Source organism: Gymnoscopelus microlampas (genome assembly GCF_963454915.1).
Source record: "Gymnoscopelus microlampas genome assembly, chromosome: 6".
Classification (NCBI taxonomy): Eukaryota; Metazoa; Chordata; class Actinopteri; order Myctophiformes; family Myctophidae; genus Gymnoscopelus; species Gymnoscopelus microlampas.
In genome coordinates, this window is record NC_139943.1 from 53,396,915 (window position 1) to 53,417,284 (window position 20,370).

A 20,370-nucleotide genomic window follows, 5' to 3' on the forward strand; every position below is an offset into this window, starting at 1 on the left:
AGGCATAAGGGAAATATGTTTTTTTTGTATGTCAGGGGGGTTATATTGTATGAAATACTGAGCAGGCAGGTAACATCTTATAAGTTTGGTTCTGAAGGGGTAACAGCAGGGGGTGTGTATGGGAGTTATTTCTGGAGAAACACTTAAAAAAACAAAACAAAGGACGACAAATACAAACATAGCCCCGAACGGAGGCATAGTGACGATACTTGTCGCACATAGTATTTCCCCCCCCCGCAGCGTTTGAGCCTAGGTAAGTTCAAAAACGACAAGATTCCTCTGTTATCTCTCAATGGGTTGTGAGAATCACAGCCCATTGGAGCTATTTATGTTTGCAGCTTGTTAACCCTTTAAGACCAGGAATGCATCTGTGGCATTTTTGGCTATTTTTTTTTTAATCTTAAAAATGTGTGCAAATCTTTGAATATATAAGTTTTAAAGCAAACATTTTTTAACTCTGATCTGTGCTTCTGGGGGGGGGGGGGGGGGGGGGTCTCTGGAAGAATATATTTTGAGATGGTGGCCAAATACATATTTTGAGGGTCCTTGGTGACATGGAAAAGTTGGAGCACCACTGATATAGCAACATACTCTACGTTTTTTTTTTTTTTTTAAACAAAAACTGTTAGGATTTAGAAGACATTTGTAGAACAGATATTCAAAGATTTGCACTCATTTTCACAATTTTTCAAAAATAGCAGATCTACAAGCTCAAAGCGCAGCACTCTGTATATCTGCTATTTTTTTTTACAGCCAAAGAAATCTAAAGTGATACAGATGCGTTCCCGGATCGAATGGGTAAAAACAAGCACACGAAAAGAAAACGGAAAAAAGAAAAGCTAATGCACATTCTCAACTTTCATCTTGCACCATGTCCTCTTGTTGATACACAGCAACATCCTCTGTGTTATAAAGGGAAAACGTTGCACATTCTGAAGCTAAAATGAGTCGTTTCACGTCAGACACGCGTATAGCCCGATGACGCAGAGAAATACACGAAATAGGGTATTTCCCCCACTTCTCTCTCTATATACTAAATATATATATATACTATATATATATATATATATATATATATATATATATATATATATATATATATATATATATACTATATATATATATATATATATATATATATATATATATATATATATATATATATATATATATATATATACACACACACACACAGATAAACTGATATATATACACTTATATACAGTATACACATAATATATACACACAGACATATCTATATGTATACATCTATATCCACTATATGTGAGTGTGTGTTTGTGTGATAAAAAAAAATGGGATTTAGGTTCAAAATTGGCAACATTTCCCCTGATTTTTTTTTTGTATTGGAATTCCCATGGGGGAATCTTAGATCATGTCACTTAAGAACTGTGTTCCAAAAATAAATAAATCGCCCACATCATTTGATAACGTCTGTGTTTGGAGAAATATTATTCTTGTCCACCGTCAGTTTATGCTTCATATCCATATGAGTAAAATCGCCGAGGTGGTTTTGTTTATTTCTAGAACACAGCTCTTACAGTATATGACGCAATATAAGATTTGCCTATGGGACTTCCGATACAAAAAAAGTATGCTGTGACCCCGGGGGATATAGCGCCTTCTAACGGCAGTGTTGTCAGACTTGGGGTTAGCCAACGCTCTCCCATTCCCCCAACCTTTTTCTGTTTGCAGACACAGACAGACGCGCGCACACACACAACATAAACGTGGAGGACTCCCAACTGTGTGTGCAAAAATATGTAACAGCCTTGAACAACCACTAGAGGGCCTCAATATTCTAAGGAAGTGAACGTCTTATGAAAAATAAGTGTGCTAAACTATGCTTTAATAAGAAACTTGAAGGTACAAGAAAAAAGTATGATAAGAAAATAGTGTTATCTCGCATTAAACAATATCAACACAACAAAAGGAGGATCCCGCCTGTTACGTTACAAACGCACTCCCTTTTCCCTTTCTCGGACAAGGAACGGAAACATTCAAAAAACGAACACTAATAAAAAATATATCCCCAACAATAAATTGCACACGGTTTAACTGTACTACTGGAGCTCACCGTTACAGAGGTTGCTTTTAAGCTGGCATAATAAGCATGGCACAGCAAGGTGACATTGTAACCCAGACTATGTTTTTACCACTGACGGTTTTTGCACGTAGCGTTAAACTCAATATATATACACACCATCGCTCGCACGGCGCTCTGTTCTGTTCGGCAAGCGGACACCGTCGCGCGACGGGAGTACAAAATGAGCCGTTAAGACCGGGGCTCAGCCAGTGCTTTCTTTTATTTTATTTATTTAAAGTTCTACTAAACGGCTAACCTAGTGAGCCGTTTAAAGAGCTATCAGCTAGTTAGCTTAGCTAGCTGATAGCCGGCTAACTCTGGTTTAGAAAGCCTATAGAGCAGTGGTCTTCAACCTTTTTTCTTTGGATCAGGGCCCACTTGAAATTCTCGAAAAGCGTTCGTGGCCCACCCATCTCACCAGTTAAGTGTTTAGTAAAGCATGTTCAGAGCACGTTTTGTTTTAATAATCAACTGTGTTCCGGCTTTGGATCAATGTAACTAATTAAGTAGTCTTTAATCAATATAAAATAAAACATTTTTAATATATTATCAATAAATCTGAGTTTTGCCAATTATCTGGGGGCCCTGCTTGTAGTATCCTCACGGGCCACCTGTGGGCCGACGGGTTGGGAACCGCTGAACTAGATAAGTCTCTATGATGTCATGCTATTAACAGTGTTATAAGTGCGTTCTATGAAAGGGAAGTCTGAAGGGGAAACGTGTAACTTTACATAATGGTTTTGTGTGACAAACTTTACATATTAAATGGATGAGGTATTGCACAGATTATTAATTAAAAAAAGAAAGAAAGAAAGCAAAAAAAAAAAAAGAAAAGAAAAAAGGCGAACAATAAATATACAGCATATTTCATACAACATTTACATTACAGTTTTTAGTTTTGGAAGCCATGTTTTTTGTAGCGTCAGTCAGAGGAAGGGTGGAGGAGAGACCATCCGTCACTCAGTCGTCCCATTCGTCATCATCCTCGAAATCTTCATCTTCCTCGTCATCCTCGTCTTCGTCTAAGGAAAGGGAAAAGTCTTTTTATTAACCCTTTAAGACCTGGAACGCATCTGTGTCACTTTAGATTTCTTTGGCTATTAGAAAATATCAGATGTACAAGCTCATAGCGCGGCACCGAGTGCCGCGCTATGAGCTTGTACATCTGCTATTTATTTTTTTTTTTTCAAAAAACTTTTAGGATTTAGAAAAGATTTTAAAGAATCGCCTCAGGTCTTAATGGGTTAAAAAAAATCCCCCTATAGCGTCCCAATTCTGACAAGCTCAGTGGCTTTGTGGTTAAGAGTGTCCGCCCTGAGATTAGGAGGTCAGGGTTTAAGTCCCCCGGCCGAGTCATACCAAAGACTATAAAAATGGGACCCGATGCCTTCTTGCATGGCATCAAGGGTTGGAAGGGTCCCTAAGACATGTCCAGGGGGTGTACGTGTACATCATAGCGGATGGATGTACTTGTACGTACATCAAGCCGTCGCAAACATCTCGAAACATTTAGTAACATTTTAACAAGAAAAATCTTGTATCCGTTACAAAATATTTTCAGAAGGGGGTCTGTGTGGCCAGACATTAATTTTTGGGTCCTTGATCCCCAAATTAAATCCGGTGTATTTGTATTACATATGTATTGGTCATTAACCCATTCAGACCTGAGGCCGATTCTAAAAGCGCCTTCTAAATCCTGACCCAAGTTTTCTGAAAAACTTCAAAAATGTAAAACAAAAATATGTTGCTATACATATACTGTATATTAGGGGTGGGACGATATGGGTATCTCACGATGCGATATTAGGCCCTCGATAACAATATCACGATCACGATATATTGCATGAAATTTCACCAACGATATATCACAATAGTCCTTGTATTCAATTCATAAACACATAAAATAGCACCAAACAGTTCAAAATCATCATTACACAAATACAGAGTCGGAAAAACAACGTATCACAATTTTAATATAGATCTTTTTCGGCAGTATATTGATTATTTATCACGGGAGAAAGTATCGCAATATATCGCGATATCGATATATCGTCCCACCCCTAATATATATATATATATATATAGCAACAGCTAATGTTACACAAAGGTATTCCCGGATTGAAAGGTATAACAACGAATAGGTGTTCCAGGTCTAAATGGGTTAATATGCGGTGTCTAAATAAACAAAAAAAGTAAAGTTGACATGAAAAAGCTTGAGAAACCACTGATCTACGTTAATGACTTCAATCCCCAGGACAATTCATCAAGTCATCTTACCTGAGGAGTGAATGGCCTTGCTCCTCTTCTGCATCACCTCCATCAGAGCCCCAACGATGCCCGACGATGGAGCCGATGTAGACTCTGGGATATCTGGCACCTGACAACAACAACAACATTCAGCCACTGTAAATAATCATGGTTAAATCAATGACATTGAGAAGACAAATCACTGAGTTGTAAAAAATAAATAAAACACCTTTCTTTTCAACCATCTGCTCCTCAACAATCTGGTGACAGCCATTGATAGCTTCCTGGTTCTGCCACGTTCAGATAGTGTAGTACATACATGGGCAACTGGCGGCCCGGGGGCCACATGCGCCCCCCACCTTCACTTAATGCGGCCCGCAGGTTCATATTGGAATACTGATATATTATTGATTTCAGCTGTTACAATTCCTAACATGCAAACAGGACCTGCTTTAATTACGTCAGTCTATATTAGTAGCTTAATGACTAGTATTTAAATTCTATAGTCTTTTTTATGTCCAATGTATTCGTATTTAAGTTCATAAACAGGGGTGCACATAACTTTTTAGGTGTAGTACTCAGAAGAGCACCTGGAGATGGGGGGGGGGGTGCTGCGCGAGAAAAAAAGGACGTGTTGTGAGCTTGTAGATCGGCTATTTTCAAAGCAGATTTTCCCGCCGATTTTCGCTGTTTTTTTTTCTCTCACGCCGTTAGGAGAAGCCCCCAAGGTTGGTGCCCTGTGCTGCGCTGCTTTTATCCGGCAGATTGGCACGTTCACGGCATATTTTGCACCATTATGGTGCGTTCATCATCGGTGACGAGTGCCTCTTAACAGCCGCTGCTGGCTGCGTGCATGCAGCGAAGCAATGCGAGGCGAGGCAATGCGAGGCGACGCAAGGCACACAATCATGTGCAGCATGTGTCCTCTCCCCCTGCGCCTAATGGCTGTACATGGGGCTGATTATTTTTTAGTTTTGCTAAAAAATTAAAGCTTGGAAATTCCTGTCCCAGCAGTACGCAAAAGCGCCTCGCGTCGTCTGATCTGGTGCGCATTATTTATTTTGGGTGCGCATGCGCACCTGCGCACCAGTTATGTGCACCCCTGTTCATAAAGCTAACATAAGTATAACTAAATGCATTTGAAATTAAATTAAAATGTAATACTTTTCAGGATTCCAATTCAAAAATAGCAAAAGAAAATCTGGATTCCAAATCAAAAATAGCAAAAATAGCAGATCTACAAGCTCAAAACGCGCCGCGCTGCGACACGTTTTGAGCTTGTAGATCGGCTATTTTTGCTACTTTTGTGCGACAAAGAATGGCGAAGTAAGTACAGCATTCATTTAAGAAAAATACGGAGGTGTCTGCCCGACAGTATACAGTAAGCGATGTGGCCCTCTGGAGTGAGTGTGGAAATATAGTGGCCCTCTCCATCATCAAAGTTGCATCACCCCTGGTGTAGTAGCCACTGTTCCTTAACTTTGAACTTGTGAACTATGCTTCTAACTGTAAGGCTTGGTTACAGAGCGACCGTCATTGGCATTGGCCAGACTGATAACGTGGATTCACTCTCACGTTCCTCTGAGAGTGAATCCACGTTATCAGTCTGATGCTAGGCTAGCCGTCAGTATCTCAACTTGAACCCAATAGAAAAATCTCAACCCCACAGAACAGAAGATCTCTGGTGGGACTTGAAGAAGGCGGTTGCAGAACGCAAACCAAAAGAATATGAGTTGAACTGGAGGCCACTGCACACAAGGAATGGACTGTTGAACTATTGGTTCTTGTTTGATTTGTTTATTTCAAACGGTCGACAAGATGGTGAACTTTGGCAAGGGTCTGAATAATTTCAAGTGCAACCGTTATGTTGCTTGCCAAACGTTGAGGATGGACAGAATGCTGAAGGAACGAATATAAAAGTTTTCCCCAAACATCATAAATAGTTGACAGTAGAAGTTTTAAATAAAAGCAATATAACAACAGTTCTTCTCATGTGATACTGCTTCAATAATATCATGAATAATGCATGCACACACACACACACACACACACACACACACACACACACACACACACACACACGCTGGTGGTATCAGGGTCAATAAATACCAGGCCTTTTACTTGGTGATGCCATTGCTACTGATTGAAGCAAATGCATATACTTTCTTGCTGCCACATTCTGTCCAAAATGTCAGGAACATTTTAAAAGGTACACAGAGTTCCCTGGGTTCTCTGCCACTTATTGCATGCTTATTATCTACATTATTTATTGGACATTTTGTTATTTGCCCGTATTAGTGTATTAATTGTTTCCAAAAAGCACACAAACGGTCAATATCATACTTAACTCACTGAGTGCCTGAATTATTTCTGGCCAGTACGATTTTTATTTTTTTCAAAGTAAAAAAAAAAGTGCTTAGGAAGCGAGATACAGCCTTTTTCAGTTATAAGTTAACAAGGAGTGGATGGAGCTGCAAATCTTCAGATAATGATATCTTGTTTTTTTTTCAAAAACACGTGAAACACATTAACACATTACCTGCCAACCACGAGTATAACCGTTTTTTTTTTCTCCAATTTATCCACACAGAACCAGAGATATCGTGATCCAAAGATTTCTAGCTCCATTCACTCCTTGGTTAACTTATTACTTTAAAATCCTGTATCTCGGCTCCTGTGTACTTTTTTTTTTACCATGTTATTTTGGGTGAAACATGCTATTTTCAATTGGCTGCAATTATGGAACGGATTACCGCAATCGGATTATTTTTTTCCACGATTCTACGAGACTCCTGTGTGTGTGTAATGAGGGGATCACCGTGAGGACGGTGATCCCGGAAAATATTTTGTGACTACTTAAAAAAAAAAAAGTAACATTGAATGTAATGCTGGCAGTGGGGGAAGTAAAAAAAAAAAAAACCCTCTGGCGGGGAATGTGTTAATGGCACGTTGCACCATAACGATAAAACACGTGAAACACATTAATGGCACTCAATGAGTTAACCTTGAACCTAAGGCAACTAAAACATTTATGAAGGTAATAAAAGCAATGTGTTTGAATCGACATACATATTGTGTTGTTTTGAAATTAAAAAGATTTAAGACAATAATCTGCTTGTTTGACAGGGCATTATACGTCAAGGTAACAGAAATAGTGTCAAATAGTATGACAGAAAGGTAAAAAAAAAAAACACTGTCATCAGGATGGGGGAGTTCATATCGTTTGCAATCTACGTTCCATTCTAGGGAAACGATTCCAAGACGCAGGGGTGAGGGACCTCTATGTGGAGTCTTGTGTTATTGCGGAGGGCTCAGTAGCTGATGTGAAAAGTACAACAGATTAGCAGCACATGCTTGTCTAAAAAGCATTGATGATGAAGCTTGCCTGGAAAGGCTTGCTTCTCTGGCTAAAGGGGCAAACACACAACAGAGGTTCACCTCCTGGAAGAAGCCATTAGGGGCATTTTACAGCTTTCAACATGATGTCCATCAGGTGACACTCGGAGCTTTTTGAGAATGCTTTTGTAGAGCTGTTCTAACCTGGACTCTCTCTCTCTCTGAAGTCAACATGGTCTTCCAGCTTTCTGGACGTTCTACTTTGATTCATGCTTCTATAACTGGATGTTGTACCTTGTATGCACCCAAGAGGGTTAAGGGTTAGGATTAGGGCTGTGAATCGTCTGCTATCTCACGATTCGATTCCGATTCATGGGGTCACTATTCCGATTTTTATCGATTTTTTCAAAACAAACAATTCTCGATTCAAAATCTTTTTTTTTTTTTTCGATTCAAAACGATTCTTGATTCAAAACATAAGATTTCAGGATCTACTCCAATCTGCTGGCATGAGAACAGAGCACATTTATGTAGCTTTTATAATTGTAAAGGTTTTATCAACTGATAATAATGTAAACACACAAAGGTAAATCCAAGATCCTCAAAATAAAACCTTTTTTTTTTTTTTTTTTTAATCGATTTTAAAAAAATGTGAAATTGATTCTGAATCGTCCAACAGTAGAATCGCGATTCGAATTCGAATCGATTTTTTCCAACACCCCTAGTTAGGATACTTCAAGTTTACAACTTGACCAAATCCTAATTATTGTGTTTTTCATAGAGTGCATCAAGGCAAGACCTTATGATTTTATCCCCACTGTTGAAATTTGAGTGGTTTATTCAACATTGTTACACCTTTACTGTTCCTGGTCAAAAGTGATCTCTCTCTCTATATATATTATATATGTTTTGGTGTGATAATCTATCTCTCTCTCTCTCTCTCTCTCTCTCTCTCTCTCTCTCTCTCTCTCTCTCTCTCTCTCTCTCTCTCTCTCTCTCTCTCTCTCTCTCTCTCTCTCTCTCTCTCTCTCTCTCTCTCTCTCTCTCTCTCTCTCTCTCTCTCTCTCTCTCTCTCTCTCTCTCTCTCTCTCTCTCTCTCTCTCTCTCTCTCTCTCTCTCTCTCTCTCTCTCTCTCTCTCTCTATAAATGGCGACCGACTTCCGCACCCTCGGTGGGGACACCCCACAGCTCTGTTATCGAATAAACAACGCACCGCCAGACCACATGTCGCCAACTGACTCGCCACGGCGGCCGCGCTGAATTTACGCGTCGCGTAGGGGACATCTCATTGCTCACTACACCTTTTCCACCGCGCAACATAATTAATTCTACTCACCAAATGTCAGACAAAACGGAAGGGGAGGCAGCTTCGTACCGTTTACCGTGCGCACGACCTAATCACCACAACAGCAGGCAGCCGGTGCGGGGTTTTTTCCTTTTTTTCCAAAATGTTTTTTTGGTCACCATTTTCTCCAGGAACCATTTCTGGTGTAACGCCACCGCCAGCATGCGCTGGGTTGCCAGGTTTGCACAGCCAGCGCCAGAAAGAAGCAACCACCTACATCAAACAAACAACACCCATCCCAAGGGCCCCGCCCTCCTGGCAACACCAACACCCCTCCCTCCACCCCCTCTTCCTCACCACCACGCCACTGCATACAGTCGGCACAACGTCCCTTCTCCACACACACACAGCACACACACTCACACACACACACATGCTTCTACGCCGCCAACGCTCACCAACACGTCGCCAACGCGCAACAACAGTTCTGCATTGCTGCGTCTCTTCTCCACCACCACGCTCCATTCAGGTCACTACAATGTCTACACACGCTGCCTCTACTTCTTCCTGTACTTACAGCCACACTATCCGCTCCCCTGTGCACGTCGCCACGCTGTCTACTCTTTACCTCCCTCTCTGCCTCATAGCAAGTTAGCAACAGCCTCCACAGCACACACTGCTACCTCCCCCCCCGCCTGTTGCACGCCTAACACTCGCCTCCATCCCCAATATACACGCGGCCACGCTGGGCCCCGTGCGCGGCTGGGGTTGAGGGGGGCGTAGCCCCCCGAAACTCTAGTATATTATATATGTTTTGGTGTGATAAACACTCTCTCTCTCTCTCTCTCTCTCTCCATAAAATTCTTCGTCATACAAAATCAAAGGTTTTACACTTTCGTGTAACACAGCAGGTTTTTGCTCAATTAAGGCCACTCAATGTCCGGACACACTTTGCGTGAGTGGAGGTGAGAGACCATGTCATAGGTTTTCAAAAGCCTATGGGAAAACATTGGGATAAAAAAAACCTTGGAAAATGCACGCGGCCCTCCTGTCTGACAACTTAACATATACAAGCTCACAGCGCGTCACTTCGTGCCACACCACTATGAGCTTGTAGATCTGCTATTTGCGGCTGTTTATATTATATATTTTTAACTCAAATCTTTGCTTCTCGGGGTCCCTGGCACAGAAGATTTTTGAGATGGGGGTCCGCAGCCAAATACATATCATTTTGGGGGGTCCTTGACAGGAAAAAGTTTGAGGACCACAGTTCCATGGAATCCAAATGACTGAATTCAGTCTTGGCGACTGAGAACTTCAAGTGGGACCCTGATCCAGAACAGCTTGGGAACCACCTGGGGTAAAGCAAGAATTAATTGGATATAAACATATCCAATTTGACTGTGTGTGTTGTGCATGACATCCACATGGCTCACTGCCTCCATCTAGTGGCGTTACAGAAATATAGCACTGGCGGTAGCCTTTTTTTTTTACAGCCACGCCCCCTTTCCACAGCCACACCCCCTTTCCTGGGTAGGGTATAAGTATAAACAGAAGTAGGACTGTGTGTTACACACACACACACACACACACAGTCAAAAACTACAGGGTTTCTGTCAAACTCACGTTCTTGAGCTGAATCCCCTGTCGGATCTGGTCCAGGAGGGCGTCCCGCCCCCCGCTGGACGCCACGGGGGGCTTGTTGTTCTGCTCCACCTTCTTGAGCTGCGTCCCGCCTCGGATCTGCTCCAACAGGGCCGAGGGCCCCATCTGCTGCTGCCCCCCACCACCACCACCCGCCGGGGCGACGGGGGAGCTGGGCGAGTCGCCGCCCGCGACGACGACGCCGGCGTCCAGCTCGGGTGGGGGAGGGGGGCCGGGCGGGGGCGGTGGAGGTGGGGGCGGCGGAGGAGGAGGGGCCACGCTGCTGCCCACCGCTGGCGGGGGAGGAGGGGGAGGAGCCTGGTGGGATGTAAAGGTTTGGTTACGATCGTGAAAATTGTACTTGACGATTAACCGCCATACAAATTAATTTTTTGGGGCATTGAACATGCAAATAAATTAACATTCCTGTTTGACTTTTAGGCAGATTATGACAAATAACTCTAATATACAAAGAAATGACCGGTACCAATACAAAAAATATAATAATAAGGTTCAATGGCCAATACAGGCCTTATATTCAATATATTTACACTGGAATGGCAACACAAATAATTACGATTACGTCAAATAGTTGCGATCAGGCATAACTTCAGAAGTCAACGACTCCAGTTCCTCAACGATTCTCTCTTCGATTCCTTAAAGCTAGGGGTGTGCCGATATATTGTCCCGCGATATATCGCGATACGTTTTCGCGACGATATGTATCGTTTTGGGAGAAAAAAAATACCGTTTTTGAAGAAAAAAAAAAAAAAAAAAAAAAAAACTTTTTTTTTACAATCATAATAATCAGGCATGCAAACGGCCCCGAAGTGAAAAGAGTGACAACATGTTTTTTTTTTGGGTCAGGTGTCATACTATTTGGATTGAAAACGGCTATTGTAGCTGAAAAGCTACAAGTTTGCATGTCTGAATAATGCAAAAACAGAATTATTTGTTTGCATTTTCTTTTTTTCTCCTCCATATATTTTCATAATAAAAAAAGTGCGTATCGTATCGTATCAAAATCGTATCGAAGTTGTGAGCCAAATATCGTATCGTATCGTTTCGTGAAATTAGTGTATCGGCACACCCCTACTTAAAGCGATAGTTCAGCTCCAAAATGACTTTTTTTTCTCTATCGATTAGTCACCCCATGGAGACTTGAATTCATGGATATTTGATCGTTTTTGTCGCATTCAAGACAATAATTTGATGACCGGAACCACTTCCTACCGGTCCACTGGCCATCAAATTATTGGCTTAGAAATGCGACAAAAACTTTAAAAATCTCCATGGGGTGCCTAATCGATAGAAAAAAAAACGCTTTTTGGGGGGTGAACTATGCCTTTAATGGTTCCCTCTAATGATTCCTACATAAAAAATGTGGTCCTTGGCATAGAAAGTTTGAGAACCACTGGTATAGTAACCAGGCCTTACCTGGGGAGCGATGGCGGCGTGCGAGGGTGGTGGCGGTGGGGGCGGGGCCTGTTGCTGCTGCTGCTGCTGGTGATGATGATGATGACTAAGGGAGGAGGAGGAGGTGTGGTGGTGATGGTGACCTCCTCCTCCTCCTCTGGTGGGCGGGGGAGGTGGAGGAGGCGGAGCTCCCAGGGCGCTGGGCCTGGAGGGCGGAGGCGGGGGAGGGGCCGAGGTGGGGGCCCGGGAGGGAGGGGGAGGGGGCGGGGCTCCCCGCCCACCCCGGGACGGGGGCGGCGGCGGGGGAGGCGGGGTGGGGCCGGAGGTGTGGGGAGGAGGGGGAGGAGGAGGGGGTCCGCCGCGAGAGGGAGGCGGCGGTGGGGCTGGGGGTGGAGGAGAAAAAAAAGAGGAGTTATTACAGTCAGTTTCAATATGCTACTTTCAATATTGGACATTTTGATACATATTTTTGTATTTTCTTTTTTAACCCATTAAGAGCGGAACGCATCTGTGTCATTTTAAGATTTCTTTGGCTATAAAAAATAGCAAATATACAAGCTCATAATGCGGCACCGAGTGCCACGCTATGAGCTTCCAGATATGCATTTTTTTTTTTAAATCTTGAACATTTGTGCAAATCTTTAAAACATTTTTTTTTTTAATGTTTACTCAAATCTTTGCTTATGGGGAGGTCCCTGGAACAAAACTTTTTCATGTCAAAGACCCCCAAAATGATATTTGTACCCCCATCTCAAAATATTTTGTTCCAGGGACCCCCAGAAGCAAAGATTTGAGTTAAAAATGTTTGCTTTAATAAAAAAAAATATATATATTCAAAGACTAGCAAAATATTTCACGATTTAAAAAAAAATGCCAAAGAAATCAAAAAATTACACGGATGCGTTCGCAGTCTAATGGATTAAGTCCAGCGTAAACTTCTCCGTCCTTTGTTCAGGGTTGACTCGCGGTGTTGGTGGCAGATAACCACTCGCACTCCAAAAAACTTTTAACCCATTAAGACCTGAGGCCGATTCAACAAATATAAATAAAATTCAACACTTTCAAGATGTTTCAAAAATGTTCAAGAATAGCTATATACGGATATGAATATATTTTTTCCCATATAGTAAATCAAAGCCAGGGCAGAGAATTTGAGGAGGGTGTTTTCTGAACAAAACCATTAACTTTATCATTTTTGGAATTTCATGCTTTTCAACCAAACCCAAGCCTCAAACCAATTTTCTTTCGTTAATTAATTTGCAACTACAGTCATCATTATCATCACATCAAACTCAACCAAACTCAAACAAAAACAAGCCTCGAACCAAGATAGGAAAACTTCAAACGGTCAATATGAGAAGCAGGTCAAAAACAAGCCAGTGCGAAGTACCTGACACCTGCCAGTCTAAATGAGTGACAGATTCAAGTGTAAGAACCACAGCATGACGTCATGCAGAGAGAAACACATTATTCTATCAATTACTTCCACAAATAATCGAAAATAAAAATTGTATACATCAATGAAACGATTAACCACTAAAGTGTTATCTTATACTTAAAATAGCCAATCTACATGGTCACTATCTACAAGCCAATCTACTTTTTACCGCCCCCCCCAAAAAAAAACATGCCCAAAATAGGGATTGATTATTCAGCAATTATCTTAATACATTTTTATAATTGATTAAATTGATTAACTGGTGAACAACCAGAAGGCAAGGAAGTCAGAGAGAGAGAGAGAGAGCACGCAAGAAATAGACAATAGCAGAGAGCACACACACACGCACGCAGACTGAGTAGTGAGATAGTTACCCACCACACCACCTGGGCAGCTCTGAGAAAAACAACCACATAAATCCCATTGACTCCACATGAAAACATCACCACATCTCATTAAGAAACCAGGCCTAGCCAAACTTTATATTGTCATAGAAAACATAAGAACACCTGCAGTAGTATCATGAGGCACATACTTTATCAACTAGTTTCCTACAAGTTGGATATCGGCGCTGAAACCAGTTATCTCCGTTTTTCACATTTTTTATTTTTCTCTGTGGTATACCTTGTGTCTGGTACTCCTTTCCTAATCCCAGTTTGTTGCTACCTGCTGTGCGGACCCCTTTTTGTGTCTTCTTCATTCATCTATTAGTATTTTGTTGCTACCCTTATTAGCTGTATCGGTCCTGTGTTTCTTTACTACTGAACTGACATTGACAACAGAATTTCCCCGCAGGATCAATAAACGTATATCTATACCCATTCGAAGATGTGAACCACCTATCTATCTCATATATCATATCTATCTATCGTATCTATCTCGTCTATCGCATCTATCTATCATATCCATCGAATCCGTATCCATTGTTCGTAGCTATCGCTCGTATCTCTCGTTCGTATCTATTGCTCGTATCTATCGTTCATATCTATCGTTCGTATCTATCGATCCCCATTTCAAAGATGTTATCCATCTATCCTTCCGCATTCAAGATGTTAACCATTATTGTGGTGTCCTGCAAGTGTGTGTGTGTGAGAGTGAGAGTGAGTGAGTGAGTGAGTGAGTGAGTGAGTGAGTGAGTGAGTGAGAGAGAGAGATCAGCGTCCAGGTCATCTCACCTTGCCTACGCAGCTCGTTCTTGACGGCCTCCACTCCTCCCTTCTTCTCGATGAAGTCGTAGATGACCTTGGAGGTCTCCTTGTCCTTGAGCTGAGCCTCTGAGATGCCACACATGTCAAACAGGTTCTTCAGCTCAGGGTCCAGGTTGTTCAGCTGTTGTGTCAAGAAGAGAGAATTGATTTTTTAATGCACAAATTCCCAATAAGTAGTCGTGCTCCATGGTGAATTTCACATTTTATTCAGTTAAGGTTTGCATATTGTGTCGGTCGGGTGGAAACCTCAAATGTCCAGAACTGTTACTTTTCAGGATTCAAATTCAAAAGTAGCAGATCTACAAGCTCAAAACGCATCGCTTCGTGAATTTTATACAGGAGAAGCGGTGTGCGGCGGAAATACCACAGAAATTAAATGGACCATAGCGTTCAGCTTGTTTTTCAGCACAGCATTTTCAAGACATCCACTGCTGTTGAGAATAATATAACCTACACTGACAGACTAAATTCTAAAAAACAACAACTGTAACATATAGGTACATATCGGCCTATATTAAAATGGAAACACATGGCCTATGAAGGAAGAAAACTATAGCATAGAATGACTAGTTGCAAGACAATCTCAAGAGTTCAAGTGTGCCCTCATGTTGCAACAAACAATGGATACGAGGGGTGCTCAACTACAGAGACAAAAATAATTATAGGACATGTAGCTCATGGATTGTTCATTATTTTGTTCAAAAAAATGTTATGTTGCAGCCTGACAGCATTATGTCACATACTGTACATAAATTAGTTCACGGACCGCATGTCTTATAACAGACTACAACATTAAGGTTTTAAATCCAATTATAATAATGAATTTTCCCTGAAGTTTGCCATGGCACATGTCTTGCATGGACTGCCAAGAAATCTTGTTTTGTCTGCCTCTGATCACAGCCAAACACACTATGGTAAAGACAGGAAATGTCAGACATAAACGCATTTTGATGAATATGAGCACCCCAACACTAGACACATTTACATTATTAGCCCAAACTTCAAATGAGTATACGATGACCTAATCCTGTATTACCAATGCATGCTATGACAACATGGAATATGACGGTCATCATGACACATGAAACAATATTCCAAGGTTACAGAGTCAAGCTGAAAAACATCTTTCAATTCTCGTCTTTGCAAACTTGAATTTACTGCCAAGTTCCACTCTGACCAGCACAATTCTACTTTCCCTAAAACGCCGGGCTTGCACTTGCTGGATGTTTGTCATGCATGCCTGCACACAATGCAGATTCATGGGAACGAGGTGCCAACCTGTCCTTTTGAGGGGATCACTGGCGATGATGACTTTAAATCCTGTATGCCCGTAACCAAATCCCACACTGGCACTACCACAAGTAGGCTACTAAGAGATATATAGTTAACTATTACCTACTTGAGTGTTTTCTTAACCCATTGAGACCTGAAGCCGATTCTACATGTCTCCTAAATCTCAACAGTATTCTGAAAAACGTATGTTTCTATATCAGTGGTGCTCAAACTTTTTCATGTCAAGGACCCCCAGAATCATATGTATTTGGCCGCGGACCCCAATCAAAATATTTTGTTCCAGGGACCCCCCAGAAGCAAAGATTTGAGTTAAAAATGTTCGCTTTAAAAATATATATATTCAAAGATTTTGCACACATTTTCACGATTTTTCAAAAATAGCAGATCTACAAGCTCGTAGCGCGGCACTCGGTGCCGCGCTATGAGCTTGTAGATCTGCTATTTTTGAATAGCCAAAAGTGTAAAATAATGCTTTTTAGCTCAAATCGAAAAAATGACACAGTTCCAGGTCTTAATGGGTTAATAAATACACACTTTTGTATAACGCATAGCCGTTTGCACAATGGATACAGAGTTCATGTGCAGTTCTTTGCAGTAAAAGATGTGTTCACTGAAGTGCCAGTCTGACACCTAGTGGTCAACAAGAAGAACTACAACTGAGATGGCCTGTATTTAAGCAGAACAAACTAGACAATGAACTAGGTTGTTTGTTTGTTTGTTTGTCAATTCATGCCTTTTCAATTAACTTTTATGAATTTCCCTTTGCCAACTCAATGGATTCCGTTTTCCACAGCACATTTCCTTTGAGGCATGTACTTGACGTGAGAGGTGTGTGTGTGTGCGTGTGTGTGTGTGTGTGTGTGTGTGTGTGTGTGTGTGTGTGTGTGTGTGTGTGTGTGTGTGTGTGTGTGTGTGTGTGTGTGTGTGTGTGTGTACACGTGCGCGATCGTTTTGCATGCATGGTCACTCACCCATATTAAGATGTAATTAAGCCCTAATGTAGTCATGTCATGCTTATTGTGTTTTGCAGAGACATTGATATGCATGGTTGTTCTAGTTTATACACACAACAATCTGTTCTATTTCAACAGAGCATAAATGACTACTGTGTAAATATTATAAGTGATGCTATTCTAAGTAATTCATCAGCTGGCTCTGTGAGGGCAACGTTGTGAAATGTATTAATCAGTATTCTGACCAGGAACGCGATAAAACTGAAAAGCAGAACGCTTCAAATAAGAATCATTGCAATTGCAAATGACATGCATAAAGGATAGGCATCAATAAGCTCAGAGCTTCAGCCTATACCTTTTCGATCAACCAGATAGAAAGAAGTTCAATTACAGCATGTAATGTTTTAAGATACTGTTGTTCAGGATCGAAATAAGCAATCTAAATCTAAGAACTGGCTGAGGCTTGCGTGTCAAACCCCAAAATCCTGAGATAACATCCCATTGTACCACTTTACTTTACTTTCTCTGTCGACGTGGGCGGACGGATGATGCACAAAGCAATAACCCCTCGCCAACAAAAATTCGGAGTTTGTTGCGTTTGTGTTTTCTATGACAGCATTGGATGCAGGACAAAAAAAAAAAAAGTATGAGCTGTATGCAACAACAGCCCATTGTGTGGCGCAATCATGCATCAATCACACGGGTCGCCATTGTGCAGGGGCTCTTGTGCGCGCCCTGTGAGAGAGTGTATTTCTGTGTGTGTGTGCGTGTGTGTGCGTGTGTGTGTGTCTTAACTCACGTCAAAGCCTGTGTTTGGGTCCCAGCCCACGTGGCCGATGTGCCTGCAGAACGAGACAAGGGGACAGACATGAAGAAAGAGCATACAGTACATGTGTCCTCTGTCTCACACACACACACACACACACACACACACACACACACACCATGTAAACCCACTCACTTATGCACGCACACACACAAACACTCACACATACCGCACACGCCAAACAATCAAGTCATTGAATACAGCTTTCCAAGGCCACTGCAAAGACCCCCTCAAACATGAGTGGCCAACCTCAATATGTCACACACAACACAACTTGACTGTACTGTGTGTGCACAGAACACACTGCCCACCAAACCGGAACGATCTGGACATATCTGCCTTCAACACACAAAAGGACAAACATAAACCAATCTAAACTTTCGCACGCTAAACCACAGAACAGAAAAACTAAAATGATCATCTCCATAATAAAAGTGAATCTGAAACCCATGTGAACACATAATAATGTGCCTAATTAGAATCAATTAGTGCCTGTTTGTAGTGTAAGTTAGTCTAGTGGTTCACAAAAGCGGACCCTTAAACGTCTGCAACTCTGAGAGTAATGGGGGTCCTTGAAATTAAAGAATTTGAGACTCTCAGAGTTAGACATTTAGAGAACCACATCCAGAGGCGTGTCCACATCCAGAACCCCCCCCCCCCCCCCCCTCCCTCTCCCACACTCACTGGAAGTTGCTGGGCGTGCCGATGTCAGCCTTGGTGAGTTTCTTCTTCTTTCCCTTCATCTTCTTGTCCTTCCTGCTCAGGCCGGTGTGGCTCAGCATGTTGTTGAGGTGGTATGGCTGCTGCTGGGGCTGCTGTTGCTGCTGCTGCTGGTGAGGCTGCTGCTGCTGATGGTGGTGGTGGTGGTGATGGTGGTGGTGGGAGTTGTGGAAGCGTACATTGTTGATCTCTGGGTTCTTGATGTCCACCGTGGCCATGGGGAGAGCCGGGCCTATAGTGTGGAGTGGACAGAGAGAGAGTGAGGGAAGAAAAGACGGGAGAGAAGGAGGGAGGGAGGGAGGGACGGAGAGAGAGAGGGAGGGAGGGAGGGAAAGAAGGCAGGACGGGACACGTATGTCATGTTACGCATGTGTGGGTATTAATGTATGCCTCTCTATCATCTGACATGGGGACGTTTTATAGAATTGTAACTTTACCCTCTTGAGGCTAATTTTTATACCTCACCATTACAACACTTTGGCTCGAAACTGAAATACATGAAATTATCAAATTAGTGTTGAAGACGGTCTTTTCAGTTGATAATTAAGCCTTTGTGAGACATAATCACAAAGAACAGAAAAAATATAAATTGTGCTTTTGTCCCCTGAAGTATTTTCTTGGTTTAAATATTTGATAGGAAATCCATACAAATGGGACAAGAAGTGAAAAGAAATCTAAGACGCCTATTATTCATCAGCTCTCATTTTGTTTTATGGTTGACGCCAACACTGTACATGTTGTCATGCTGGCTCTACATTCAAATGGTGTCATCATTTGTCAGGGTTAGGGTTGTCTGGACAACAGAGTCACTGCCCATCTTTCGCCGCAGGCTGAAAACCCACCTCTTCAGGAAACACTACCCTTCCTCTTTGCCTTGCCTAGTTGTCAATTAGTTGTACGAGCTCTTGTCTTATTGGTTCTTGTTTATACGATACTTATTTGTTTTAGCTCTTGCTCATTTGATTTTCCTATTTGTCTCATCTGTTTATGAAAGTAGGTAGCTGATAGGGCTTTCACCAACTAGTCGACTAGTCGACTAGTATAACCACTAGTCGACCTTGTTAGTTGATAGTTGATAGTTGGAAAAAAAAAAAAAAAAAAAAACTTTTTTTTTTTTTTTTTTTTTTTTTAAATTTAATTTTTAATGCTATAGTAATGGCCCATCTTACTATTATTATTATCCTCCTGACTTTATTTTTTATCAAAAGGGGGTCAAAAGCATGCCCAATAAAAGCCTATTATTGGGCAATGAGGATCCTTGGAGACGCTGCTGTGGTGCTGTGCTGCTGTGCCAGAAGCGCTTCCCTTAAAACGCCATAAAAATAAGGGCAGGAAGATAATAATAATAGTAATATAGTAGTAGGATGGTATTAAAACAGTGCCACCCAAAAAAAAAAAAATTTTTTTTTTAAATTTAAATTTCGACTAGTCGACTAGTCGACTACCACTGGGTCAAATTAGTCGACCTGTAAAAATCTCAAGTCGTGAAAGCCCTAGTAGCTGATATATTGCACTTTTACCTTAGCGCTAGGTATGCTCTTAGTTGCTTGTTTTAGAAGAGAATGCACTTTATACTTCTGGTGATTAGTAGTTTCCTTGCCTATTGTAAGTCGCTTAGGATAAAAGCGTCTGCTAAATTATTGTAATGTAATCATGCTAGCTTCTACATTCAAATCAATAATGTCAATGGACTACAATGACACATTTTGCTGTCTAGCACAGATAAGTCTGTTAACCATCTTATATCACACACATGATTATCGTCAAATTCAAATGTTTTAAACGTAGGCGATATTCCGCTTTCATCTCAAATCTGTAAACCTCCAACCTTTATTCCAACCCCACATTCTCTGTCAAAAACATCCCTCCAACAAATTTCCCAAAAAGTAGCAGATCTACA

The 20,370-nt window shown here is 41.6% G+C and overlaps 1 protein-coding gene across 1 annotated transcript in view; it reads right to left on the reverse strand.

Moving 5' to 3' along the window:
- Positions 1-1,218: 1,218 nt before the first annotated feature.
- LOC311046517 (actin nucleation-promoting factor WASL-like) overlaps positions 1,219-20,370 on the reverse strand; it is a 45,885-nt gene continuing 26,733 nt past the window's right edge. The window contains exons 6-12 of the mRNA XM_084058866.1: positions 18,435-18,702; positions 17,724-17,766; positions 14,646-14,799; positions 12,054-12,415; positions 10,599-10,934; positions 4,382-4,481; positions 1,219-3,126 (exon numbers count right to left, since the gene is read on the reverse strand). Coding sequence (XP_083914992.1) covers positions 3,065-3,126; positions 4,382-4,481; positions 10,599-10,934; positions 12,054-12,415; positions 14,646-14,799; positions 17,724-17,766; positions 18,435-18,702 — 1,325 coding nt within the window. The 3' untranslated portion in view covers positions 1,219-3,064. The remainder of the gene's footprint in view (positions 3,127-4,381; positions 4,482-10,598; positions 10,935-12,053; positions 12,416-14,645; positions 14,800-17,723; positions 17,767-18,434; positions 18,703-20,370) is intronic.